The sequence below is a fragment of the Aulonocara sp. 'chitande type north' Nkhata Bay genome, linkage group LG22, assembly GCF_057382095.1.
Source record: "Aulonocara sp. 'chitande type north' Nkhata Bay isolate Kocher_YH1m ecotype deep benthic linkage group LG22, A_spYH_male_GT1.1, whole genome shotgun sequence".
NCBI classification, from domain to species: domain Eukaryota; kingdom Metazoa; phylum Chordata; class Actinopteri; order Cichliformes; family Cichlidae; genus Aulonocara; species Aulonocara sp. 'chitande type north' Nkhata Bay.
Window position 1 is genome coordinate 19106445 of NC_141364.1, and position 23295 is coordinate 19129739.

The 23295-nt window shown below is 41.1% G+C and overlaps 1 protein-coding gene across 7 annotated transcripts in view; it reads left to right on the forward strand.

Annotated features, from left to right (window-relative positions):
• spire1a (spire-type actin nucleation factor 1a) overlaps positions 1-22618 on the forward strand; it is a 31155-nt gene extending 8537 nt beyond the window's left edge. Inside the window, exons 3-20 of one of the 7 annotated variants that reach the window (XM_086279722.1) lie at positions 8173-8439; positions 10135-10260; positions 12927-13001; positions 13172-13336; positions 13472-13558; positions 14714-14843; positions 15647-15688; positions 17041-17088; positions 17403-17557; positions 17985-18066; positions 18157-18296; positions 19314-19337; positions 20333-20362; positions 21007-21144; positions 21257-21327; positions 21783-21810; positions 21921-22072; positions 22162-22618. In XM_086279722.1, coding sequence (XP_086135848.1) covers positions 8173-8439; positions 10135-10260; positions 12927-13001; positions 13172-13336; positions 13472-13558; positions 14714-14843; positions 15647-15688; positions 17041-17088; positions 17403-17557; positions 17985-18066; positions 18157-18296; positions 19314-19337; positions 20333-20362; positions 21007-21144; positions 21257-21327; positions 21783-21810; positions 21921-22072; positions 22162-22423 — 2022 coding nt within the window. In that variant the 3' untranslated portion in view covers positions 22424-22618. The remainder of the gene's footprint in view (positions 1-8172; positions 8440-10134; positions 10261-12926; positions 13002-13171; positions 13337-13471; positions 13559-14713; positions 14844-15646; positions 15689-17040; positions 17089-17402; positions 17558-17984; positions 18067-18156; positions 18297-19313; positions 19338-20332; positions 20363-21006; positions 21145-21256; positions 21328-21782; positions 21811-21920; positions 22073-22161) is intronic. The other 6 variants (XM_086279723.1, XM_086279718.1, XM_086279719.1 and 3 more) reach the window with 6 other exon arrangements.
• The last annotated feature ends 677 nt before the right edge of the window (positions 22619-23295 follow it).

The following is a 23295-nucleotide window of genomic DNA, read 5'->3' on the forward strand; positions in this document are numbered from 1 at the left end:
TTTATGTAGATCTCAGGCACGGCCGAGGATTGTTCTGATCTGTTTTCTGCATGCTTGTTTGTAGACGCAGCTTTTGAATTCAGTCGCAGTCCCCCGGGGTGAGTCTCAGTTGGATCCCTGTATGCCCAACATGTACCAGTGACCTCATTATGGCCTGTATTTATATAGCACTTTACTAGTCCCTAAGGACCCCAAAGCGCTTTACATATCCAGTCATCCACCCATTCACACACACATTCACACACTGGTGATGGCAAGCTACATTGTAGCCACAGCCACCCTGGGGCGCACTGACAGAGGCGAGGCTGCCGGACACTGGCGCCACCGGGCCCTCTGACCACCACCAGTAGGCAACGGGTGAAGTGTCTTGCCCAAGGACACAACCGAGACTGTCCGAGCCGGGGCTCGAACCGGCAACCTTCCGATTACAAGGCGAACTCCCAACTCTTGAGCCACAATCGCCCATTATGTTGCACCCTGCTTTTATTCAAATTGATCAATTGATTTTTTTGGGGGGATGCTGACTGCTTTTCTTTTAAAGCGGCTGGCATTACAGTCCCTGAGGTTACATTTCTGCCTGTACAAGAAAATTCACACAGAAACTAAACCGCAGGGATCTGTTTAGCATTTAGTGCTATTCTGGTCAAGGTTTTCTATTTATATCTAACACTGAAGAAGCTCTTGCTCAGTATTTATTTTTATTGTTTCTTTTTTTATGTGGTCCAGCCAGGCTTGAGAGATTAATATTTTTCTCCTGCTTGGTCTGTCAAGTCTATAAAGTTATCAGATCTTTAGCTCTTTGTGGTTTTTGGAACAAGAGGAGCTGTTTTTCTGCTGTGCCATAGAAGCTGTCTGTCAGATTTGTGGTGTTTAGAGCTACTTTAGGGATTCTGACAGCATTTAGGTCAAACTCAGTGGGAGGACTTTTCCAGCTGGTGATTAGTGTATTTCACTGCAGCCTTTAAACTCTGTAGGTTTGTGCTTTTCAGAGCATGTTGTTTTTTTTTTTTTTTTTTTTTTTTTTTTTTTTAAATCCACACACTGCCATTGGCTTGAAGCTGTTTGATTAAAAGCTGATTCTTTGTGTGATGTATTCAGTCTCAGCTCATGTGTAGTTTTTATCTGTATGTGCCTTTTTTTCTTTCAAAAATGTTATCCTGCATTTTCAGTGTCTGCTTTTATGCCAGTTTCCTATTGAAGTGGAAATGATCATATGTAACATCAGAGCTGACTGTTCTCAGGGCTCAGCGTTTTCCAGTTGACTTCACTGATGAATGCAAACTCAGCTGAGTTTGACCTGAAGACGTAAAGAAGCTCCGTCTTCTGTCCCACTCTGAAGTGGGAAGGTGATGCTTCAGACCGGAGGAGGCTGAGCATCCGCTCCTGCAGTGGAAGACCTCACGGTTTAACTTTGGTTATGTAACTGTCTGTGTTGCGGTGGCTTCACTCTACTGCTGCAGCAAATGCTGAAGGCGGCTTATCTGATGTCTTTGTGAAATCTACAGGCCGCAGTGATACCCAGGGCTGTGCGATTGTGTTACCTCTGCTCCAGGAATCTGTTCTGGTAGTTGGTGTAGTCTGCAAAAGGGAAACTGTCTCCATTTCCGGTTCCACTACAGCTTGGAGAGTAGCTGGACAGTGTTTGTAGACACGTCCATCACTTTCATGCAAATTCCAACTGCATTACTGACTATAGTAGTGACCTAAGCAATCACAAGGAGGGATTTTTCTTTTCTCCAAATCAGTAATGCATGTTCTTCCCTCACGACAGGTGGCTGACAGATGGTCATGAACTGACCTTCATAGGACTGCGTGACTGGTCATTAAAAATCATGCAACTGCTTTCAACTGGTCAGGAAATCCTAATTTCTCTCCTCAAGCCCAGTGGCTGCCAGATGGGACTTTATTTGCCCGATCTTACATTGTCATTGTGATTGTCATTTGTCCGAGATGGTGGACAAGTTAACATCATGTGGTTACGTGTCTGCAAAAACCTCAATAAGCAAATTTCATTTCATTAATGGCCACATCAAGGGCCAGATATGCAGTTTATTGATATGCTTTAATTTTCTTATAAAAAGAAATGTTGGAGGTCACATAGAGGCTTCGTACAGGCAGTTCTGTCCACAGAAAGCTGTTCTCGCACATGCTTCTACAAGTATCACCTAACACGTTTCATAGATCCGAACTTATGGCTGTGTCAAAAAGATCATGTAGTTCACGTGCATCAGAGCCTGGTGCTGAAATTAGCCATGATAAAATCTACATTTTCAGTTTAAAGATGAACCAAAAACCTCAAATTGGCCTCTGTGACTTGGACATTTCCTCTTGTGTGATGTGGAAATGATGACGACAATATTAGACTTGAGCTTTTGCTATAGTTGAAATGTTTTTAAGCTCAGCAAGCTCAGCACCCTCTTAATCACTAGTGAAACTTTGAGTTTACTCACCTGTACCTTGAACCTTACCTTGAGGATTATTTGACTAGTACTATGTTTAATGATCAGACTAGTTGTAAATTCTGCATAAATTGGGTAGAGGTCTCAGCAGCACAGGAGCCTGACTTCTTTCTGCTTTGCTCGTGTGAGGATGTGCTGCTCTTCAGCACAAACGACTCATTCTTTGCACATCTGCGTAAGCGCTGACTCACCGATGGTTTTCCCTCCATCTTGGTTGCTCCTTGTACTGCTTTTCAGCTTATACAACTACAAGAACTACAACTATACAAGAGAATGTAAACAGTTGAGTTTTTTGCGATCTATTTAAAATAGTGAAAATTTGAATTGGCTACACATAAAACATACTGTAGTAGGAAGAGTTCTGTTTCGCTCAAAAACCCACATTGAACTGCACTTTGCAGAATAGGTTTCTGTGCTTTAATGTTGGTAAAACACTGTTTTTCCTCACGCTGTAGACTGCTGGAGCACATTTTCTCACCCTTTGTTTAAAACTCCTTCTTTAACATCCTAAACCTAGTCTGCTTAGCTGGTTCAATGAAAATATGGCAAAGCTGGTTACATAGTCATGGTGTTTCCTGGCTTAAAATAGTCCTTTGGAGACTCATTATATGCATAAACTCTATTGGTCCACATAAAGTTAAACAAAAAGTCTGTATTTGCTTGCCTAACAATAGGCTGTGTATTTTCCAGGCTAATTTTGGTGAATTTGAGTAAGTAAAAATGACAAAACCTCACCAAAAATGCTTATATTTATATTTGCTCTGTGGTTTATTTAACCATCAGACAACCAAGGTTAGTTGTATGACAGATTAATGACTTTTCCAAGCAAATACATGCACGCACACACTCCTCCCTAGCTGTTGAGACAAAAAAATGTGCTTACTTATGAGTTCTTTATTTTATTGTCAGACAACTACTGTCTGAGTGTGCACCTAGTACAGACCTGTTTTAACTAATTAACTGTGGAAATACTCCCAAATTTGCTGATCTGCTTCTTTGGAAGGGAAAAGGAAAGCTGCATCTAAATCTAACTTTTTTTTTTCTTTTTTTTTTTTTTTTTTTTAATAGTTTCATACACTAAAAATATATGTTCCAATTATTGTGAATTGTGATCTGCCTTTTTGGTTCAAGAGTGAACATGAAATCTGTGAGGTGGACAAAGGTTATTCATGAATGAGGAATTCTTTTTGTATTTTGTCACAGATTCTTAAGATAATGCCTCTGGCACAGGGAAGTAGATTCTCTATGTAAAATCCCTCATTGTTAAAAACTTTCCCCATGCAGTGATGTAATGCAGCTGGTTATTATCTTTCTTTGTGGAGGTTGAGGGAAAGTGCACTCTATTTTGAGTGGATTGGTGATTCACAATCTTGAGGATGCTTGTAAACTTTCTGAGAAAGCCTGTCACGGAGCTCAAGCTGAATTCATTCTGTGTTACGATTTTCTTTTTCTTTGGCACCCAGATGACTCATCCTGCTGCATTTCCTACTAGGCATTTTTAAACACTGGTCATATCCCGTGTTACCTGCTGTGGCTGCCTGGGGAATTTACTTGGAGCCTTATTCACCTAATAGTTTGCTACCACACTTATCCCGTAGCTTAAACCCCAGCAGTGGTTTTCCTGGCTGCCTTTCACAGCTGTTTACCCACATGCTTCCTCTTCCTCCACCTCACTGCCTCAATCCTCTGAATCACAAGTCTTCAGATGTGACTGTTTTCAGTTACTCACCACAATCTATATTTTCCTTATTTCCTCTCCTGTTTTCTTTTCAATAAGTCTGGCTTTTGATACTTAAGATGCCTCTTCCCCATTCCTTCTGACTTGAACTCAAAGGAACTTTCTCCATATGTCGCTGAACAGAATTATTTAGCTGCTGTGTTGGTTGACCTGTGGCCCGTTCCCACTAAACACTGATTCTTCCATCCTTCAGCTCCCTTTGAGTTAAGGTTACCAGTTGGGGTCTGGTAACCTTAACTCCAGTCGGAGTCTGTGAGCCGTCATAGGGTGAGAGGCGAGATAAATCCTGTTCACCTAACCCTATGGACCATATGTGGCAAAATTCATCCAAATTATCGGGAATATTGTACTTGGTGCTTAATTATTGTATTAAACAGTGATCCTTACTGTGCTAGTTGCTGTTGAACCACTGGACAATCACTGAAACTAATTTTGTGTTTGATTAGAAAATTTGATTCAAACAGTAACTGTTGGCTAAACGTACTCTTGACCCACCACTACAGAAAATGTCCTTAACTGGACATGTAGTATAGTGAGACTGCTTAGCCTGGACATGAAAACACGAGGTTTCTTATGTATACGTGGTGCAGTATAAAGCTGATGATCCTTTTTGCCTGTGAATGAGATCCCCATGTGCAGACGGTCACTCCTGAATTTCCTAGTTTCCCTGCCCACTACAGTGCATGTTGTACTACAGATGGATTAAAAGGTTGCATAATAAGACACTAAGGAATAGGATATTTGTTTTAGCCTGGGAACAGGATTATCAACTGCACACAGAGATGATTGAGGAATGATAACGATGTAACACTATGAAAGCAATCTTTTCCCAGTGAGAATAGGTGGGTTGATTTTTGGAAATTGAGAGAATCTATTCCTGCTTTTTTTTTTTTTTTTTTTTTTTTTTTTTTTTTTTTTTTTTTTTTTTTCTTTCTGGGGGGCATTTTTTTTAAATCTTTTGATGTTTAATAGGCAAACAAATTGTATTATTGGTTATAATCCAATATGCATATCTGTGCACAGACTTTGAAGAGCAGGTGCTCACGTCAGAAAAAGCCATTATAAAATAATAAGAAAATATTGAGTTGCACACAGTAGCAGACGCTTTCCTTGCTTGCGTACTTACCGATTTATTTATATCTATGAAAATATTTTCATAAAGAGTCGGTGATCTTATTCAATTTCATAATGTTCCAAAATATCATACACTTAAGTAATGAAAATGATGAAAAATCGATAAAATTTACAGTGATGTGTTGTGACTCCACAAAGATATGTTGAGGACTAATGCTCATGACATTATGATCACATGGTTCTTTCTGTTGTCACACATGGGGTCCAACAGAGCTCAGGTGATTTTAAAGCAGAATAGCTTGCTTTTTATAAGTGGGCTGTTACTGCTTATGTTCGTCCGGCTGTAATCGTATCTCAACTTCATAATGCTGACAAACGTGGACGAAGCTAGTGCAAACACGGTCGTTACCTGGCTGTCGCTAATAAAAGCAGGTCAGAGCCATGCTGCTGCTCCTCTGGGTGCTGCAACGGCACGCATAGCTGGCTGTGAAGATAAGATGGCTGGGCCGGGCATTGTTGGGCAGAGGTTAGTTTTTGTTTAATAAAATTGGAAATTAATTATATACAGTTTTTAAAATCCCAATGTGTTGAATTAACTGAAACTGATGCCCATTCAGAACTCTATCTTTCACCATGATCATGAGTTCAGAATTTTTTGTCTGACCCTGTGATTCCTCAGATATGTTACCAGACCCGTTTTGGCTTTTGGACTATACAAACAAAACAAACAACACAAAAAAAACAACCAAAAAACAACCCATTTAAGCTACAATGTGCTGCACCTTGATGTACCAGGACATCAAGTACATTGTCACAACTGTGAAAATGGATCGTACAGTATCCAAGTAAAATCCCACACTCTAGAACTGCGTGGTTTGTGTCAGTTATTTTAGTAGTCAGTCTGATTAAATGAGTTTCTTTTCGCCTTGTTGACCTTAACATACCTAAACGTGTGCACTCCACACCCTTCTCTTCCATGCAGTACACTCCCAGACTCCAAAGACGAGTGCAGTGCTGTTTTTGGCACCAAACCAGCGCATATCCAGCCATGCCCATCAGAACTAGCTTCACTCACAGCAACAGTCTGGTTTGTTTGGGACACCTCCCTCTTTCAACAATACACATCTGGAAATAGAATATGCAGTGCAGTAATGACAGAGCATTTATTTAATGGCTCTGGTGACAAGTGGCAAACAAAATAAACACAGAAGTTATGGCAAAATTTACTGAAGTCAATTTTTGTGTTTGCTGCTGAAACTTCAGGTGAAGTGCTCTGTATCCTTAGCCTTTGAGTATCAAAGGATGTCCACGTGCGGAATAGTATTTTAATTTTTGTGGGTACTTTGCTAAATGTCTTCACTCCCACCGCGCTCTGATTGAAATCATTTGGCCCGGTCATAACGATATCTGACGTTTCCAAGGTTGTTTCAGGTCGACTGGCCAATACTTCCGACACTTGTTGACCTCAGACCGAGGGTTAGATCAGTGAACTAAGTGCGCTGAGGTAAAACTAGCAGTTTTGTGTGATCTGATAGTTGTTTGAAACATCAGGAAAGAAAAAAAAAAATGAAGGTCATGTCCTACTAATTAATGAGAGAAGGCAGTGATGAAATGAAATCATCTCCTGGATTATGGTAATTATTAAGTTTCAGTCGGATACACTGGCCTTTTTACTCATTCACTTTGAAGACGTGAACTGTCCTCCGTTCAGGTGAACTGAGGTTTGTTGTAGATACGGTTGTTTATCTGAGTAAGGCAAGGGTACTATGAAATGAGGCTTGTTCCATGAGGATGTGCTGGTGTGCTTTTAATTATAGCGGAGCAGGAGGAGACAAAAAGCTGAATGTCGTCTGTCAGCTGGAAAGAACATAATATTGGCATAGTTAACTTGGAGTAAACAGATTTCAGCAGATGGGAAAGAAATGTTTTTACCCCTCGAGCTAAGAAGAGCCACCGATTTGAACCAATACAGTGAAGACTTACAGCAGAGTATTACTGCATTTGCTTTCTGCAAATACGATACTGAGGACATATGACATTGAATACAGTATAAAGGAAGTTTGTGGAGTGACCGACGTGATTACTCATTAAACGTGGTCTGATTTCATCAAGCTGAAGTTGTCTGGCCATAGTTCGCTCCTGCTTCTGCAGTATTGGTCAGAATTTAACCAAACTTGCAATGATCACCCAAATTGTGATCATAGTCACAGTCAAGGTCATTGTTGTTGGTCTCAGTGGATTTTAATTATTAGTGTGCACAATCCCGCTAACTAGTGACAAGAAAAGGATACGTTTTCTTTCTGTAGTTCACACATTACATGTGAATTGTGATGATTGTGAGACGCATGAGCTGCTATTCACTCACGGCGGCGTAACATCCGATTGAGCCATGTAAGAATAAAGGAGGTGTTTATCCAGAGAATTCGCACAGTGAGCAGAAGTCATGGTTGTTGCCTCCTTGATGCTCTGCAGAACATTTTCTATTGTCAGGAAACATGTCCGACTGAGACTCGCGTGACATTATGAAGCATTCATGTGTGGAAATCCTTTTCATCATAACTATTCAAAACACAATTCGACTTATCGAATGCATAAACGTTGTACTGTTCATGCCTTTAACACAATGAGTAATCACTCACATTGCGTGCTAGAAAAAGTAAGCAAACCTATGTGCTAAAGACTGATATTCTGTTTGGTGTTCCAGTTTAGGAGATGATGAAAGTTGTCAGTGTGTGCACCTTTAGAAGTGATCCTCACAATAATTAAAGTCAACACTTGCAAGTACAACTGTTTGTTTCAGAATTTATCTGTTGTTCAAGCCCCTGAGTGCCTAAAGCTACAAAATGTAAAATCAACTTGGTGGCCTGTACAAAATAATAACCTACAACCTCTTCTTTTTAGGTTATTGACTCACTGGGTGTCATGATCTACAAAGCTCTAGACTATGGCCTCAAAGAAAACGAAGAGCGCGAGCTCAGCCCGCCGCTGGAGCGCCTCATCGACATGATGACCAACACGGAGGAAACGGAGAGTGACCCCTGTCCCGACGAGGGCTACGAGGCCACAGAAGAAGAGGATGAATGCGAAGAGGAGGAGGAAGGGGACCTCGTGTCTGATGGCTCCAGCAGTACAATCAGTAGCATCCGGAGCTATCGAGACATCATCATGGTAGGGTTTAATTTTATTAAGATACACATGTAATCGGTTTGCAATGAGAGCTTAGTTTGTCTGCCAGATTCCTTGAGTACATAAATCTGTTCTCAACACGTGCTGCTTCTATTAACTCTAATAATTAACTACAGTGTTCCTGCTGTAGAGCTTCATCAGTCTGATCACTTGGTCCATAATGGATTGAAATGGCAGAGCAAATTGAAATAAAGCAAAGCTATCGCAGGCATATGAAATGTGTGGCTTTCTGTTTTGTGTGGAATAAACTGCCGTATAGTTTGTGTGCTTGCCACATTTTTACAGCTGGCTTATTAAGAAAGCAGTGCAGCCGCATGTAATCACCCCAGCACAAACGTTTTCCCCTGATAGAAGCTGTCACACTGTAAATTCCCCAAGTAGCTTCTGAATAAGACGGGTAATTATAGCCCTGTAAACACACTGGTATTAAGGGAATGGGGTTAGAAGGTTTCACAGCCTGTGTTATAAAGCCTTATAAAACTGATGTGGAACACAAATTTCAGGTCTGTTTGCTGCCTGTGTGCATCTTCCCTAAGCTCTTACTCCTCCAGCAATCACTCTGTTCAGTGTAAAGTCATTATGGCATGGCTGCGGACAGATCTGGCACATCTACATCCAGTCTTATTCTCTTCTGACAAACAGAGGTATGTCACTTTGAAGTTCCAGCGAAACGTGAAGCTGGTACAGTATGACAGGACCTGCTAGCTGGCATCCTACTTAGACAGGAATATTTAAATGTTAAAGTGCCGAATGGGTTTGCTCATTGCTCTTGTACAATGGAGTGAACGGAGGCTACATGAGCTGGTATTGTTCTACTGAAAGTGAGTTAGGGGTTTGGATCCAGCCACATTTATGCCAATTATGGCTCATCAAATGAAGCCCTGAGTTTAACATCAAATTTAACTCCATATTCTTATGTTTGCACACTTGATTTCCAGAAGTCGTGCTGTTATTTTGCAGTTTCACTTGGTTTTTCCATATAAACACTTTTTTTGCATGTTTCCACAGAGAATTGTTATCAGTAGAAACAATGGAAACGACAGCTGCTGTGATATTTTAAGAATGTTTTAACTCTCACTTCTCAGGTGTCATATCACCTGTTATTTTCCCATCGTGACAAGAAGGCGTCTGTTTGCAGAGTCAGACATTTTTTCAGCTTGCCAAGCCCTTTACCTGAAAATGAAAATATGCCATCCATCTGGTTCGGTATTGTTTTTTTTGGAGATTATTTGACAGCGCATGCATAACTCCTTCAGGTAACTCTTATTGTCACAACAATTGGACTCGGATACCACGCAGGTCGGAGCTTTAAATGGTGCGCAACCAGTGATTGTCAAGCAGTGTTGTTCCAGCTGGACAAGCAGGTTTAGTGTTATTTTTGTCAAGTTCCCCAACATCACACGAGCCTTTAGCCACGCATGAGGCATGACTGAGAATTAAAATGCCCACTTTGGTCCAGATTGGAGTTAAATTAGTCTCAATAGGGTTACAAAAGTGTACAAAGTGTATGATCCACAAGCATAAAGACGATTTACAAATGTACATAAAGGTTTGTGTGTAATTTGGAGTACTGACAAATGTGTGCTTCAATCCACACACAGATATAAAGCAGCTTTATTGATTGTTTATTCCATAAGCACCAGTATATGTAATACATTGCATTCTTTGCCTCTACAGCTATGTTCTTCCCACCTACCCAGTCCATCAGATGCCCCCAACCATTACCAGGCTGTGTGCCGGGCTCTGTACGCCGAGAGCAGAGAACTGCGCACTTTCTTGGAGAAGATCAGGAGTGCCAAGGAGGTATGAACTTTTGATGTGTGACATTATGACGTTATTGCTAATTGAAGTGCAGATGAGTGCGACAGTCTTCTGCACTTACCTATTTTAAATGTTATCGCTACATTTCCAAAGTTGGGTGAACTTTTATGTAAGTCACTCAAGAACTAAGAGGGCACGTCACAAATTTCTCATATTATAAACATGAGTGCTAAGAAAAACTGATGGACAGAACAGACTGTGAGAAAGGACCAAACTCTTTTCTAACGGTTTTACCACTCTGGTTTGGTACATATGTTTGCTTAAACTGCTGGAATAGGGATCTATTCGGCCAACGGACTTATTGCTGGGGAAAGAAAATCCCAGAGTGGTGCCCAGAAGCAGAAACAACAGTCCACGAAGTGATTATAGTACAGATTGACTGAGACGGTGGGTGTCCCTGGATGACCCTCTTGTTAGGCCAGCCATGAGCTCGAGTGCTTGGCATAACTTAATTCTGAATGGGCATGTTCTGGCATCCTCTCTCAAGTAGCTGTGCTCAACCTAACAGGAACGGTTGTGTAAGCGGGATGTTTTTACTGGAGTAGCTGAGAGTTATTAGGGTGGAATACCCACTTGTGCTGTTTTTCCTTTTTTTAAATTTTATTTATTTTATTTAGAGCAATATAAATTATTTTTTACAGTCATGAGGGGAAAAACGATTCTCAGTTGAATAACTAAATATGCCCTTACTGCTTCCATATTAAGAGGTTAAGTAGCAGGAGGCAGGTGCTGCTAATCAAATGCTTTTGATTAACTGATCATCAGCAAGTCTTAGCAGCCCTATATATTAAAAAAAAAGAAAAGTGGGTGGGAAAAAGAGGTTTTGCCAGTTTCTGGTATGAGTGTTAATACAATGGCATGATCTTCCCAGGAGTGGATGTCTCAACAAATTCACTCCAAGTTCAGAGTGCATTGCTCAGAAAAAATGCAAAAGACCCAAGAGCTATGTCTCAGTTTACAGGCCTCAGGTGGTATGTTCAACCTTAAACCTTAGTGCAGTGCAATTAGAAAAAGACTGAACAAGTATGGCCTGTTTGGAAGGGTTGTCACAGAAAGCCTCTGCGCTCTAAAAAGATCATGTCTGCACAGCTTTTCTCCAAATGTAGACAAACTTACCCACTTTGTCTCATCTGTCCGAAAGTATGTTGTTCAAAAAGTCTTGTGTTTTGTTTAGATGCAGCTTTATAAATATAAAACAGCATATGAGCGCAAACGACTAATACCAACGATAAAGCACTGAAGTGGAAGGGTGACAGTTTGGGCTTGTTTTGCAGCCACCTGGGCACTTTGCAGAGATTGAGTTGACCATGAACTCCTCTGTGTACCAAAGTATTCTGGAGTCAAATGTGAGGCCATCTGCCTGGCAGCTAAAGCTTTGCTGAAACTGGACAGTGATCCCAAGAAAATCAGCAAATCTAAAAAAAAAAAAAAAAATGGCTGAAAAAGAGTCAAGATGCTGCAGTGGCACAGACCAGATTGAAAGGCCGTGGTGGGATCTTAAGAGAGAAATAAGTTTAAGGAGACCATGTAGCAAAGCCAGAAATGGTAGGTTTGCTGTACAATATGTACTGTAAACACTAGCTTCTGTAGCAGGCATGATTCATGCAAACAGTCTTATGTAAGACGGTGTGGTTATAGAATCAAGTTTAACTTTATTACAGCAATTTAAAGAGCTCACAGGATTGCATCAGACCACTGCTGTATAGGGGACTGGCTGTAGCCTTAAAGGCCTCTGGATGATTGCTAATAAGCAACCATACACTGTACCTCACACATCACACATGCTTCCAAATTAGGAAATGATCAGTTTTTCTTAGTTTCTCTCACCGTTTCGGACTTTTCTCTAACAAGATTGTGAACAGCATTCTTCTCTTGGGAGCCAGCCAGACTAGAAACCAATGTAAATGTATTGAAAACGGCGTCACTGACTCTGTTATCATCGTTCAAAACAGGAATGACCCCAGGGAAGTGAAGGTGGGAGATGCATATGCAACTTTCATATCACTTTCACTGAAAGACAGAGGTTGGAACAGTGGGAGTCGGAAGTTAAAATATTACATAACAATTTTTATTTATTTATTTATTTATTTATTTTTCCCCCTTAGGGACTTCTTTCTTTGATCTAAAACCCTGGTGTTATGGTAATTTGTCATTTTAAAATTGAGATTAACCAGCACAGAAAAAAGATTGAAAGTATTGGACATGTCAGGAATGAGGTTGATCTTGAGCAGTATCACAACTGAAGTAGGTCACCCAGAACAGTTCTGCATAACAGATTCAGCAGTCACATATTAATGGCAGTCATTAGTTGTTCATTGACCTTTTTTTTTAAATTTTTTTTTATTTCTTTTATTTTTTATTTTTTATTTTTTGGGTCATTGTTTTTTTTTTTTTGTTTTTTGTTTTTTTTTTGTTTTCCCCTCTGGCATAAATTCGATTTCAAGATGAGAAGGATCCACCTGGTCATGTGAATCCACATTTGTTTAAACAGGCTGCCATGACATTATGGGCAATATGCCTGGGACCTTAACCTAATATTTGTCTGGGAGAGAGTTGGGCACAAGTTCACTACCATCACTTTGCTCATTTTCTGTCTCATTTTTTCCTTGCTAACATTCCATGTTATCCCATTTTGCTATCTTGCCTAGAACCTTCGGAAGATGGAAGGGGAGACTCAGGAAGAACCTGTTAAAGACCTCAATGAGCTGCAAAATGCAGACTGGGTAAGAAGATCTACTTGGTACATCAATTATCACTTTAAGGCAGGAATGTCAAACTCATTGTACATCATGAGCCACATGCAGTCTACTTTGATCTTGAGTGGGCCAGACCAGTGAAAGGCATTGCAAATGCATAAGTGCATCACTAACCGTGCCGCTTGTATTCCAATCAGGCACGGTTCTGGGTACAGGTGATGAGAGATCTAAGACACGGTGTAAAGTTGAAGAAGGTCCAGGAGCGCCAGTACAACCCACTACCCATAGAGTACCAGCTCACACCCTACGAGATGTTGATGGACGACATCCGTTCAAAACGTTACAAGCTGCGGAAAGTCATGGTGAGGGTGTTTGGAGTTTTTTTGTTTTCGTCCTCTGTGTAGTTCAAAGACAAGCGATGGTTTTGTTCTGTAGCGTGACCTTCCATTTTTTTTTTTTTATCACGTCTTCATGTTACTTTTAATGTCTTCTCCCAGGTGAATGGGGACATTCCTCCACGGTTAAAGAAGAGCGCACATGAGGTCATTCTGGAGTTCATCAGGTCACGACCTCCTCTCAACCCTGTGAGTTGTGCAGAACACGGTGTCAGTAATTAGTATGGAGGCTCAAAATCAATAAAAATACATGAATTTATTAATTTGCAATTACACACAATAATATTGTATTTGATAAATATATATATACACACTTTTAAATGTATTATCTCAAACAAATTTTGGCATTAATCTAAAAATATGTCCTGTTTATTTGTTGCTTGATTAGCTCTCGGTCACACAAAACTTGAAACCAGTCAGTAACCAGGCAACCACTGGTCAACAGGAAAGCAGTTGGTGAGTGGTTGTTCACGGTCGCTAGGGAAAATTGGTTGCAAAGCCATAAAGCTCATTTTTCTGCAGTTTTCCCATTTTAGTGGTCCTGGTTGCCAGGGCGCCCACTGCCTGTCTCTTAAGTTGGATTTGATCTTAGTTCTCTAGTGAACCCTTAATGGGCTTTAGCCATTAGCCAGTCAACCAATAGTACAATAGTACCAATTGTAGTATGCTCAAAACACACTTTAAATTATAGCTCGTTTAAGCTGCATCCGTGATAAAGAAATTTTTTTTTTTTTAATGGATATATAGCTTTGTTTAGGGAAAAAAAACTTTTGTGAGCAAAATAAACAAGTAAATAAATAAAATGACAGATATAGAAGCAAAATAAAGCAGACATATAATATTGCATTTATAAAAAAAAAAAAAAAAAAGCAAACAAATCTTCTGTTATACACTAGATTTGACATTTTAATGACATCAGTTTAATTATTGAATCCTAAATTTACTTTAAAAAAAAAGCTTGGTCCTTTGTAGCATGTGTCATGTATGTAATTGGTATAGTATTTAAGTATACCTCATGTACTCCACTTTCAGTACAGTAAAATTGAACTTGGACAGTGACGTGACAATTGTCGTCTATATTCAGCACAGCTGTGAAAACACTGAAGTCCGTGACATCAATATTTAGTTGTCACTTATGATACCAGTACCCTGCCATACACGATGCTGCAGATGCCAGATGGCTGAGTGTGAATGTTGACACATGCAAGTCTATCATTGCTTTTAGCTAAATGATTAATTTTGACTGAGAAAATAGCTGAACGACGTCATCACGCACTCTTTCAGAGCAGAGGTGTGAGAGGAAAATCTTGGTAATCAAGTACGCACTCCTGATTGTCACGACAGGTCTCTGCTCGCAAACTCAAACCACACCCTCCGCGTCCCCGGAGCCTTCACGAGCGACTGCTGGAGGACATAAAAGCAGAAAGGAAGCTGAGGCCGGTTTCACCCGACATGATCCGCAGAAACCGCCTGGGTGAGATGACGATTACACAAACCCACGCTCAGAAATGATTCTACTTATGGCCTGACATATAAGCACGAACTCGCACTGCTCTGACTCACATGCAAATGTATTGATCTTTAGAAGAAATCTCTCTGGGGGAGCGTTGTTCTTAACTTTCTGCATGACAGCTTTCAGTGAACCTAACCCATCCACTCAGGACATAAAACATTATCCATGAATTAATCATTCTTAACTGCAGCCATCACGAGTACTCGAACAGCCTGCTTCCTGCATCGATCTCCTCGCTTTATTAAAGGTGTCAGTGTTTAAACAAGGATCATGCTGACTGCAGCTGTGAGCCTTCATGTCTTTAGTATAGCTGTTACTGCAGTTGCCCAAAGATGCCCAGGTCTCTGCGTGTGACCTTAAGTGACATTACTCATTATGTAATGCAGTGCCTTTTGAAGTGAGCAGTACATAGGTCGTAATCCTCTTTTAGTATATAATGGTTATACATGGACTGAACATGGTTTCAATTAAAGCTAAAAAAGCAGCAGTCTTTACCATCCAGTGTTCTGTGCAGTTCATAGACCAATCCCTTTGTAAGTGACTTCAGTAAACTAATGTTCAGTTGTTGCATAATCGTACATATGGGGCAATTCTGTTAAACTGTTTATGAAAATCTGAGATTATGGAGCCGTTGTGAACACATGGACGTGTTAAACTGGGATGATTCTGACATCATCGTCCATTATAACATAACATTTTCTTTGTTTTCTATTTTGCTTCCTTTCTTTCCTTTTTTTCCTCCCAAATATGGGCATATCTGTCAGTCATGCGACCCCTTAGCATGTCTCACAGCTTTGACTCATCAGGTAAAGTTCATGTCACCTGTTATGTTCTATCCTATTGTTGTGCCCGTGTTTTATTCTAGGCTATTTTTTAGGATTTAGATTCTTGCTTCTCCCTGATTTAAACACACCCCACATACTTCACGCTTGTGTTGTACAAGTGCATTTATGACACACTACTGTCACTTACTGGCTGTTTATTATAAAGACACTTTCTGAAGGTGAGAGGAAAGATGGGTCAGCACAGTGCACCTTAATCTTAGGATGCGTGAAACTGTGTTGGTAATGTTCTGTTGCTGGGGTGATTTTTGGGGCAGCCTGTGGACACAATAAACGTACAAACTCCAGAGAGGGAGGGGATATATTTTAGGGGAGATGCTAGTCACAGAGGCTGTCTGTGGTATAGCTGTTATGAGATGGCAATTGGGCCAGAGCCAGTAAAGTGAGATTACAAATCATCACTCTCTCTACAGCTTGCCTCCCGTGCTGGTCATCCTAATCCTCCCTCTCAATGTGAAAAGTGAAAGAATTATGTAACGCTGCTGTCAGCAGCCTAACCCCTTAGATAAATGGTTGGGAATGGGAGATGACTGTTCGAATGTAGCGTTACAGTTCACGAGGTGACCACAATCCAAATTATGTACGAGAATAACTTTTAGCACTGTGGCTGCACTCATTGTCTTTCCCTGCTTCCTCCCCCGCACTTCCCTTCGTACGCCTCTCCCTCTGTGCTTTCTAGTTTACGCACAATGTGTTTAAGCTTTAATATAGACCACTATCGCACAGCGTCCTGTTAATTCACACCCGGGGTCTGTACTATGAAGCGGGCTACAATTGTGATTGCGCAAAGCGCTGTCAGTCGCAGGTTTTCACATCTCCAAGTCAACCCAGGTTTTCTGATTCCAGCTAGAGGTGGTTTAATTTACATAGAGCTGCATACTTCTCGCAAGGATGGATAGATAGATAGACACATACATGTGGATATATATAAATTGTGAATCTCAACCTCCTTATTCTTTATGGCCCACACTCTGAGACCCACTGGATTAATGTGTCCCTGAGATTTACTCTTGGGTAAGGCTGTCTTAAGTTTATTTTTCCAACTGCAACCCAGGTGGTGTTAAAGGCTCAAGTAAAGAATACATATTTATTAAAACTACAGGGCAGCCTTCCAGATCTTCTCGGACCCCCCCCCCCCCCCCCCCCCCCCCCCCCCGAGTTACCTCGCTAAGCCCGCAAATGCTGCTTCATTGTACAGGCCCTCTGCTCTGACAGATGCTTGTCGCTGTCGAGTCCTCCCCGTGGTTCTAGTCTGGTGTTTGTTAACGTCTGTGTGAGCTTCGACTGAAGGTTATATTCCCTTAATTCATCTGCAGGTGCAGGGAAAAGCATCAGCACTCCTCAGGACTTGTTCCGCAGCTCAGGTAAAGCACACACGGACCGGCGTGTCGTGGCAACTTTGGAGTCTGTGTGACAAAGCAGGAGTGTCGTGAAAATGAGTGAGGGGAAATTGATGAGAAAATCTGAACCGTTGGCATGTGGCTGAGGTTTATCTTCCTCAATTCTGCCTCTGTGGTGTCCTGTCATAACACTGTAAAGAAGTCTTTAATACCAGCTACTGAAGGAGTTGACTCGTGATGTGTGGTTCATGTGTACATGTGACATCTGTAACAGTGTCTCTGTTTATTATGTTGGACGCTGTATCTTCCCGCTTTAATTGACTGTGTTTGACCCACAGACACTCCTGATGCTCGGAGGAAGTTGACCTGCAGCACCCATTCACTGTCCAGCAGCACAGCAGGACCAAATCAGGGCGGCGGGCAGGCGCTTAGCCAGAGAAAGAGGGTGCTCAAAGCGCCCACGCTGGCGGAACTGGACGGCTCAGATTCCGATGTAAGATGTCTGACTCGTATGATTGATTGCAAATGATCATGCGTGTCATGTGACTTCATCAGAATCTTGGTTATTATGCCAAAAGAGCAACAAAATTATACACAGTCCTATTTGGTGCAAAGAAAGAAAACAAACCATCTTAACTTTTTCATGCACAAAATTAAAAAGGAGAATTTCTAATAAGCAGTATAAAACAAATATTTTAAAAAAATAGATATGTATGTGATGGCTTCTTGAGCTCAGAGCATCATTATGTCTAAAAGAATCTTATTCCACAACATTGCTATAATATGGTTAAAGTGATGTTCTGATTTAGTAGCTAAGCTCTCACAATTATTAATGACACGTTAATAATAGGCACACAAACTTGATTGTGGTAGTTATGAATTTTCGATGAATTGCTAATATGTCGTTTTCTGGATGACAGGAGGAAACCACACGGAGCAGCTCCAGCATGTCCACGTCTTTGATAGAAGACACGTCTCCTGACTCCGTCGCAGCCACGAAGGGTATTAACTTTTGAACATAGTGTATTACACAAATTAAATGTTCCCTCTCTGGCAGACTTTTTCATGCATATTTGTGTCCCATGTCTCCAGCTCCAAAGTTCCTGCCTGTCTCCGCCACTCCACAGCCAGACAAGCGACAATCTTCACAGAGGCGGCACTCTATCGACAAGGAGTCCCCTACCAGCGTCAGGCCTTTCTTACCACCATCCAGACAGAGCTCAAAGTCTTTGGTACGTTACCTTGTGGAGGCTATTTCTATTGGACTCTGTTTATGACAGATCTTTATCATCTAAATGATTTTTTTTTTTAAAAAAAGTAAATATAAAAGCAGATACTCGGAAGCATTTCTGAATGCAGTTCATGACCCACCAGTTACATCGATTAACAGCACCAGACGTACAGTACGTCTGTTGAATTTACTCCTGTCCTGTGACCGGCCATTGGTTTGCAGTGAGGTCACTGGTTTTCTCTGACTCTGAGCGTGGTCCTATGATTCTAGTGAAGTTGATGGATCTAATTGAAAGCACAGGACAGCGCTGTACGAAAAGGATTTAGGTCAAGTTGGTTTATTCTCACTATTTATGTATTTCTTTTCCTTTTCCTCCTCCCCCCCCCCCACCTAATTAAGCCAGACTCAACTTTTAAAAGTCTGTAGTGATGCATGTCAAGAATTAGAAGGCTTTCACAGAGAGAACTTCATATTTTAAATCTTTGATCCCTAATCCTTTCCAGAATCTTTCATAATTAGTGACAAATGTTGCTGATTCTGTTGTTTCCATTAAAATCTGTCCAGTTGACAGTAGAAACAACAAACAGTGACGAGATTAATCTAAGACATCTTTGATGAGTCACTTTTAAAAGTTGGAATAAAAAGTTACTGTTCATTAATACTAGGATGTTAACTCTTTCTCCCTCAGATTCCTGCTACGGGTAACCCTCGTTTCTCTTTCTGAGTTAAGCAGTTTGTCTTATTTCAGACCTGTTTCCAGAACAAAATGATTGAGTGTGCATCAGAAGTTGGTGGGAGGGATTTCTGCCTGTGCAGCTTTTCCCTGGTTTAAAACACCCTCTCAAACTTCATTCATATAAGAAGCTGAAGCTCTTTAGTTAATGTAGAACAGTCAGGTCTTTGTTGCATCCCCTCCCTTTCTCGTACTCCTGTTATATCTCATTTACATGTTTACTCTGATTAGCCATCTTCTTCCAAAGACTCACTTTAAATTATTTCTTATTTTCAAATGCTACAGCTAATGACGGATCCCAGTGGCAAGGTAACTAGGTCAATTTCCTGTTTATCGATTTATTTATTTATTTGCAATGTCCACTAATCCTAACAATTAGTACTAAGGAATGCATGCATGCACGCAAGGGAGAAAGTGATTTAAAGGAATGCCATGCCAAGTATTATGGCAGGAATGCCATAATACTAAGTGCAATAATCCTTTCTGTCATCGTTGTATTTTTACTCAGTTGTATATAGTATTTGTATTCTATTTTTATCTTATTGTATATTTATTTTATTTTATTCTACTGTATATAGTATTTTATTTTATTCTATTCTGTACAGCTGTGTACTGTATTTATTCTTATTGTATTCTAATTTTTGCCTCATAACTTTTGCACTGTCCACTTCCTGCTGTGACAAAACAAATTTCCCACGTGTGGGACTAATAAAGGTTATCTTATCTTATCAAGGTTGGAAGATGCAGCCTAAAGCCTATCACTGTATCCGGCTTCTTCAAAGCTGTTTTTTATTGCTAGATGTACTCTGTGTGGTTTAGTTGAGGGAGCTGGCCGTATAGTGTGCGCAAGAGGCAGCACACAAGCTTTGTACTAGGATTTGGCAGAGACCGAGGTCTATGTGAGGACACCTGATTGGGTGAAGTTCAGGTGGGGAGCGGATGTGTGAAAGGATTTTAATGGACTGAAAGGAAAGCTGCAATGTCAGTGAACAGCCTTCCTTTTGAGGGGTACATTGAGATCAAAAATGAAATGTCAAGCCAGATATATTTGTTAAAAATTAAGTAATCCTATGTGCTCATGCATGTTTGAATGTGATGATGTAATCCAGAAGTTTTTTTTGTATATCTTTTTATTCGATTTTATGCTTGGTTACAACGTTGGCTGTAAGCTGATGACAGACCACCTAATGGGTTCATGCAGTTCTTGTATTAAATTTTACTGAGCGTACTGTGTGTGATTAGCTCGTTGGAATATAAGGTCTTGCTTCTGTTTAAATATCCTGTTCCCTCTGTCTGCTGGTCAGGTGGATGCCGGCAGTGGTGCTCAGGGCTCGGTATGTCGCCACTACTGCAAAATATCTAATTGTATCACCTCCAAGCACTGTGTGGGGGAACCATCCTGAATGGCGTCTAATTCAATCGGCTTGTTTTTTAGATGAATGGGACCTTGTGTTGTAACTGCTTGAGTGAATGCAACATCTGTGGCGTACTGAAAATAACTCAGGGAAGATTATATATGAGGCCAGATCTTATACAAGCACTCAATCCCAGTAAATGATGATGATCAGTAGATGTGCTCCCTGAGACATTTTCCCCCCTGTGGACTTCTTTTGTAAAACTCCAGATGAGAGCTCAGCTGGCACCATGATGGGGGATTCTCTTACAGATTGTTTCCTTGGAAACATCTGGTGAATAACAGGAGCTCAAAACGTGTTTTTGACAGAGAATAAAGCAAATCTGGATTAAAGTAAAGAAATCCTAGAGTTGTGGTTCCAGCATGGGAGGTGTTGTGTTGCATCACATGGAGGTTCTGCATTTATTTTCACAGCGGCGGTGTGAAACTGCCATTCTCACATCTCGTTGCATGTTTAGGTGATGTGGTGTGCAGTGGGGCATTTTTGTTTGGGTTTGTCAAACACATCACTGTCTGTGTGTTTGTGAGCATGGTTTGATGATGTGATGCATGTTTCCCCCGCAGGAGGAGTTCTGTTATCCGGCGGAGTGTTTGGCTCTGACGGTGGAAGAGGTGATGCACATCAGGCAGGTCCTCGTCAAGGCCGAGCTGGAGAAGTTTCAGCAATACAAAGAAGTCTACAACGCTCTCAAGAAAGGAAAGGTACAAAACCACCTGTAAACTTATGGTTTTCTCTTAAACTGATAATTTGTCACATTGATTTTGAAACGCTAGTGCACCTTCCTCACCTCAATTTTTGTCCTCCCCTGTCCAGCTTTGCTTTTCTTGCAGGATTAAAAGGTTCTCCATCTTCACCTGGTCCTACACCTGCCAGTTCTGTAAAAGGTAATTTGAATCGCTGTTAAAAGGACAGCTCGACTTAAAGAGGGAGACTCCAACATTTAAACAAAGTCTGTATTTGACACTGATTCCCAAATTTATAGTTTTCCTGTTTACGTACCAAACATACCCAATTGGCCTCATATCAAACAGCCACATGCCCAGCACATCCTGGCTGGTATTTCATTAGTCGATAAATCTACTGGATGCATATGAGTAGTTCTACATTTTTCATTGTTTTTCTTCAAACGCGTACGTTATTTAAAGTGCTTTCTGCACTGCAGAAGTCTGAGTCGAGACTAAAGAAACCAAACTATCTACTGTAGGAGCTCATCTCTCTGGCTCTGCTGCATTAGTTTCTGTTTTAAGCTTTAAGTGACAGTTTGACAGGAGTGCAGTACAAAATCAGTGAAGTGGTTTTCACGAATTTCCAGCTTATCAGTTTTTTTAATTTTTTTCAGACCTGTGTGTTCCCAGTGCTCGAAAAAGGTACGAGACTGTCAACTGCTACTTGAAACATCAGTTTAGTATTTGACACTCATTCTTTAAGACCTACATGAGCCTTTTTAGTTCAGTTGTTTTGTATCTCTTTGCCTCAGATGCGGCTGCCGTCTAAGCCCTATTCCACACTGCCTATCTACTCTCTGGGTCCCAGTGCTGTGGTTAAAGAAGACACAGGCACATCTGCCCCAGCTGAGCCAGACAAGCAGCCGTTTGGGTCTGCGCACACCCGGCACAGTCTGCGCAGAAGGTGACTTAATAATCGGCAGCATCATCGTGTTGTGGCTGCGACTGCTTTCCTGTGTGTGCACAGATATTCACTCAGTTGTCTCTGTTTAGGTTGTCCAAGCACAGCATCAGCAAAGACGGGCGGTCGCAGGATGAGCTAGAGCTGCCCAAGGAGCTCACTGAGGACTGGGTCACCATGGAGGTCTGTGTGGACTGCAAGAAGTTCATCACAGAGATCATCACCTCCAGCAGGCGCAGCCTGTGCGTGGCCACCAAGCGGGCCCGCCTCAATCGCAGAACCCAGTCGTTCTACATGTCGTCGTCCAGCTCTGTCAACTTCAGGCCTTCGGAGCGAACCATCAATGAGTTGTAGAACATCGGACTGGTCGGTGCACTTTAAGTTAAGCTTTGTCATTCAATTAAAACAAACAAACAAATAAAACAACAACAAAAAAACCAACAAAAAACTCCAAAACAAACAAAAAAAACCCCCCCCACAGTGATGTGTGTACATAAAGTGGAGTTTCGCAAAGAAGTAAGAAGTGACCATGTGGCCGGTCCATTCCAAGCTAAAGCTAGTGAAGTTTCTGATACTTCATCCTCCTCTCAGATTGGCTGAGAGGAGGGATGCAATGTGGGTCACAGAGAGCAGCCGAGCTTCTGCATGTGGGTGACGTTATCGAGCTGCTGATGTCACCATCATGAACCGGGGTAAGGATGAGTGGGAGCGAATGACACAGAAAGCCAAAAGGTGCAGTGGTATCGTGTAAATAGTTCAAAGGCCCAATCATAGTAGGTTTTCCAGTTCCTGTTTACGTCTAGCACTCAGGAAGAACAAACGATTGTCTTTTGACAGAAATGCACTGTAGATCTTCCCGTCAGGTCTGCTGGGGTAGATGTCTGCCAGTCCCCTGCCCCTCTGATTCTTCCAGCAACACTTATGCCAAAAGTTACATCTCTTCTTTTTTTTTTTTTCTTTTTTTTTTTTTAAAAGCCAGTTTAAATGTATATTTGCTATGATCTCATGTGGCTGATACAGCACGTTGAGGGGTTAAAAAATAGCCTGGTTATTTTTCTGGGTGGGTTTTAGTATTTAATTAAATGTATAATCAATTCTGTGCCTGGTGCCAAAATGTAATTTCTTTCTCTGAATGCCTTTTGTAGTTACGGACCTACTGTGCATAAGGTTTGGTTTCTCACCATTCAGGCTGGCAATAGAAGCACAGACGTGTTGGGTTCGTGAGT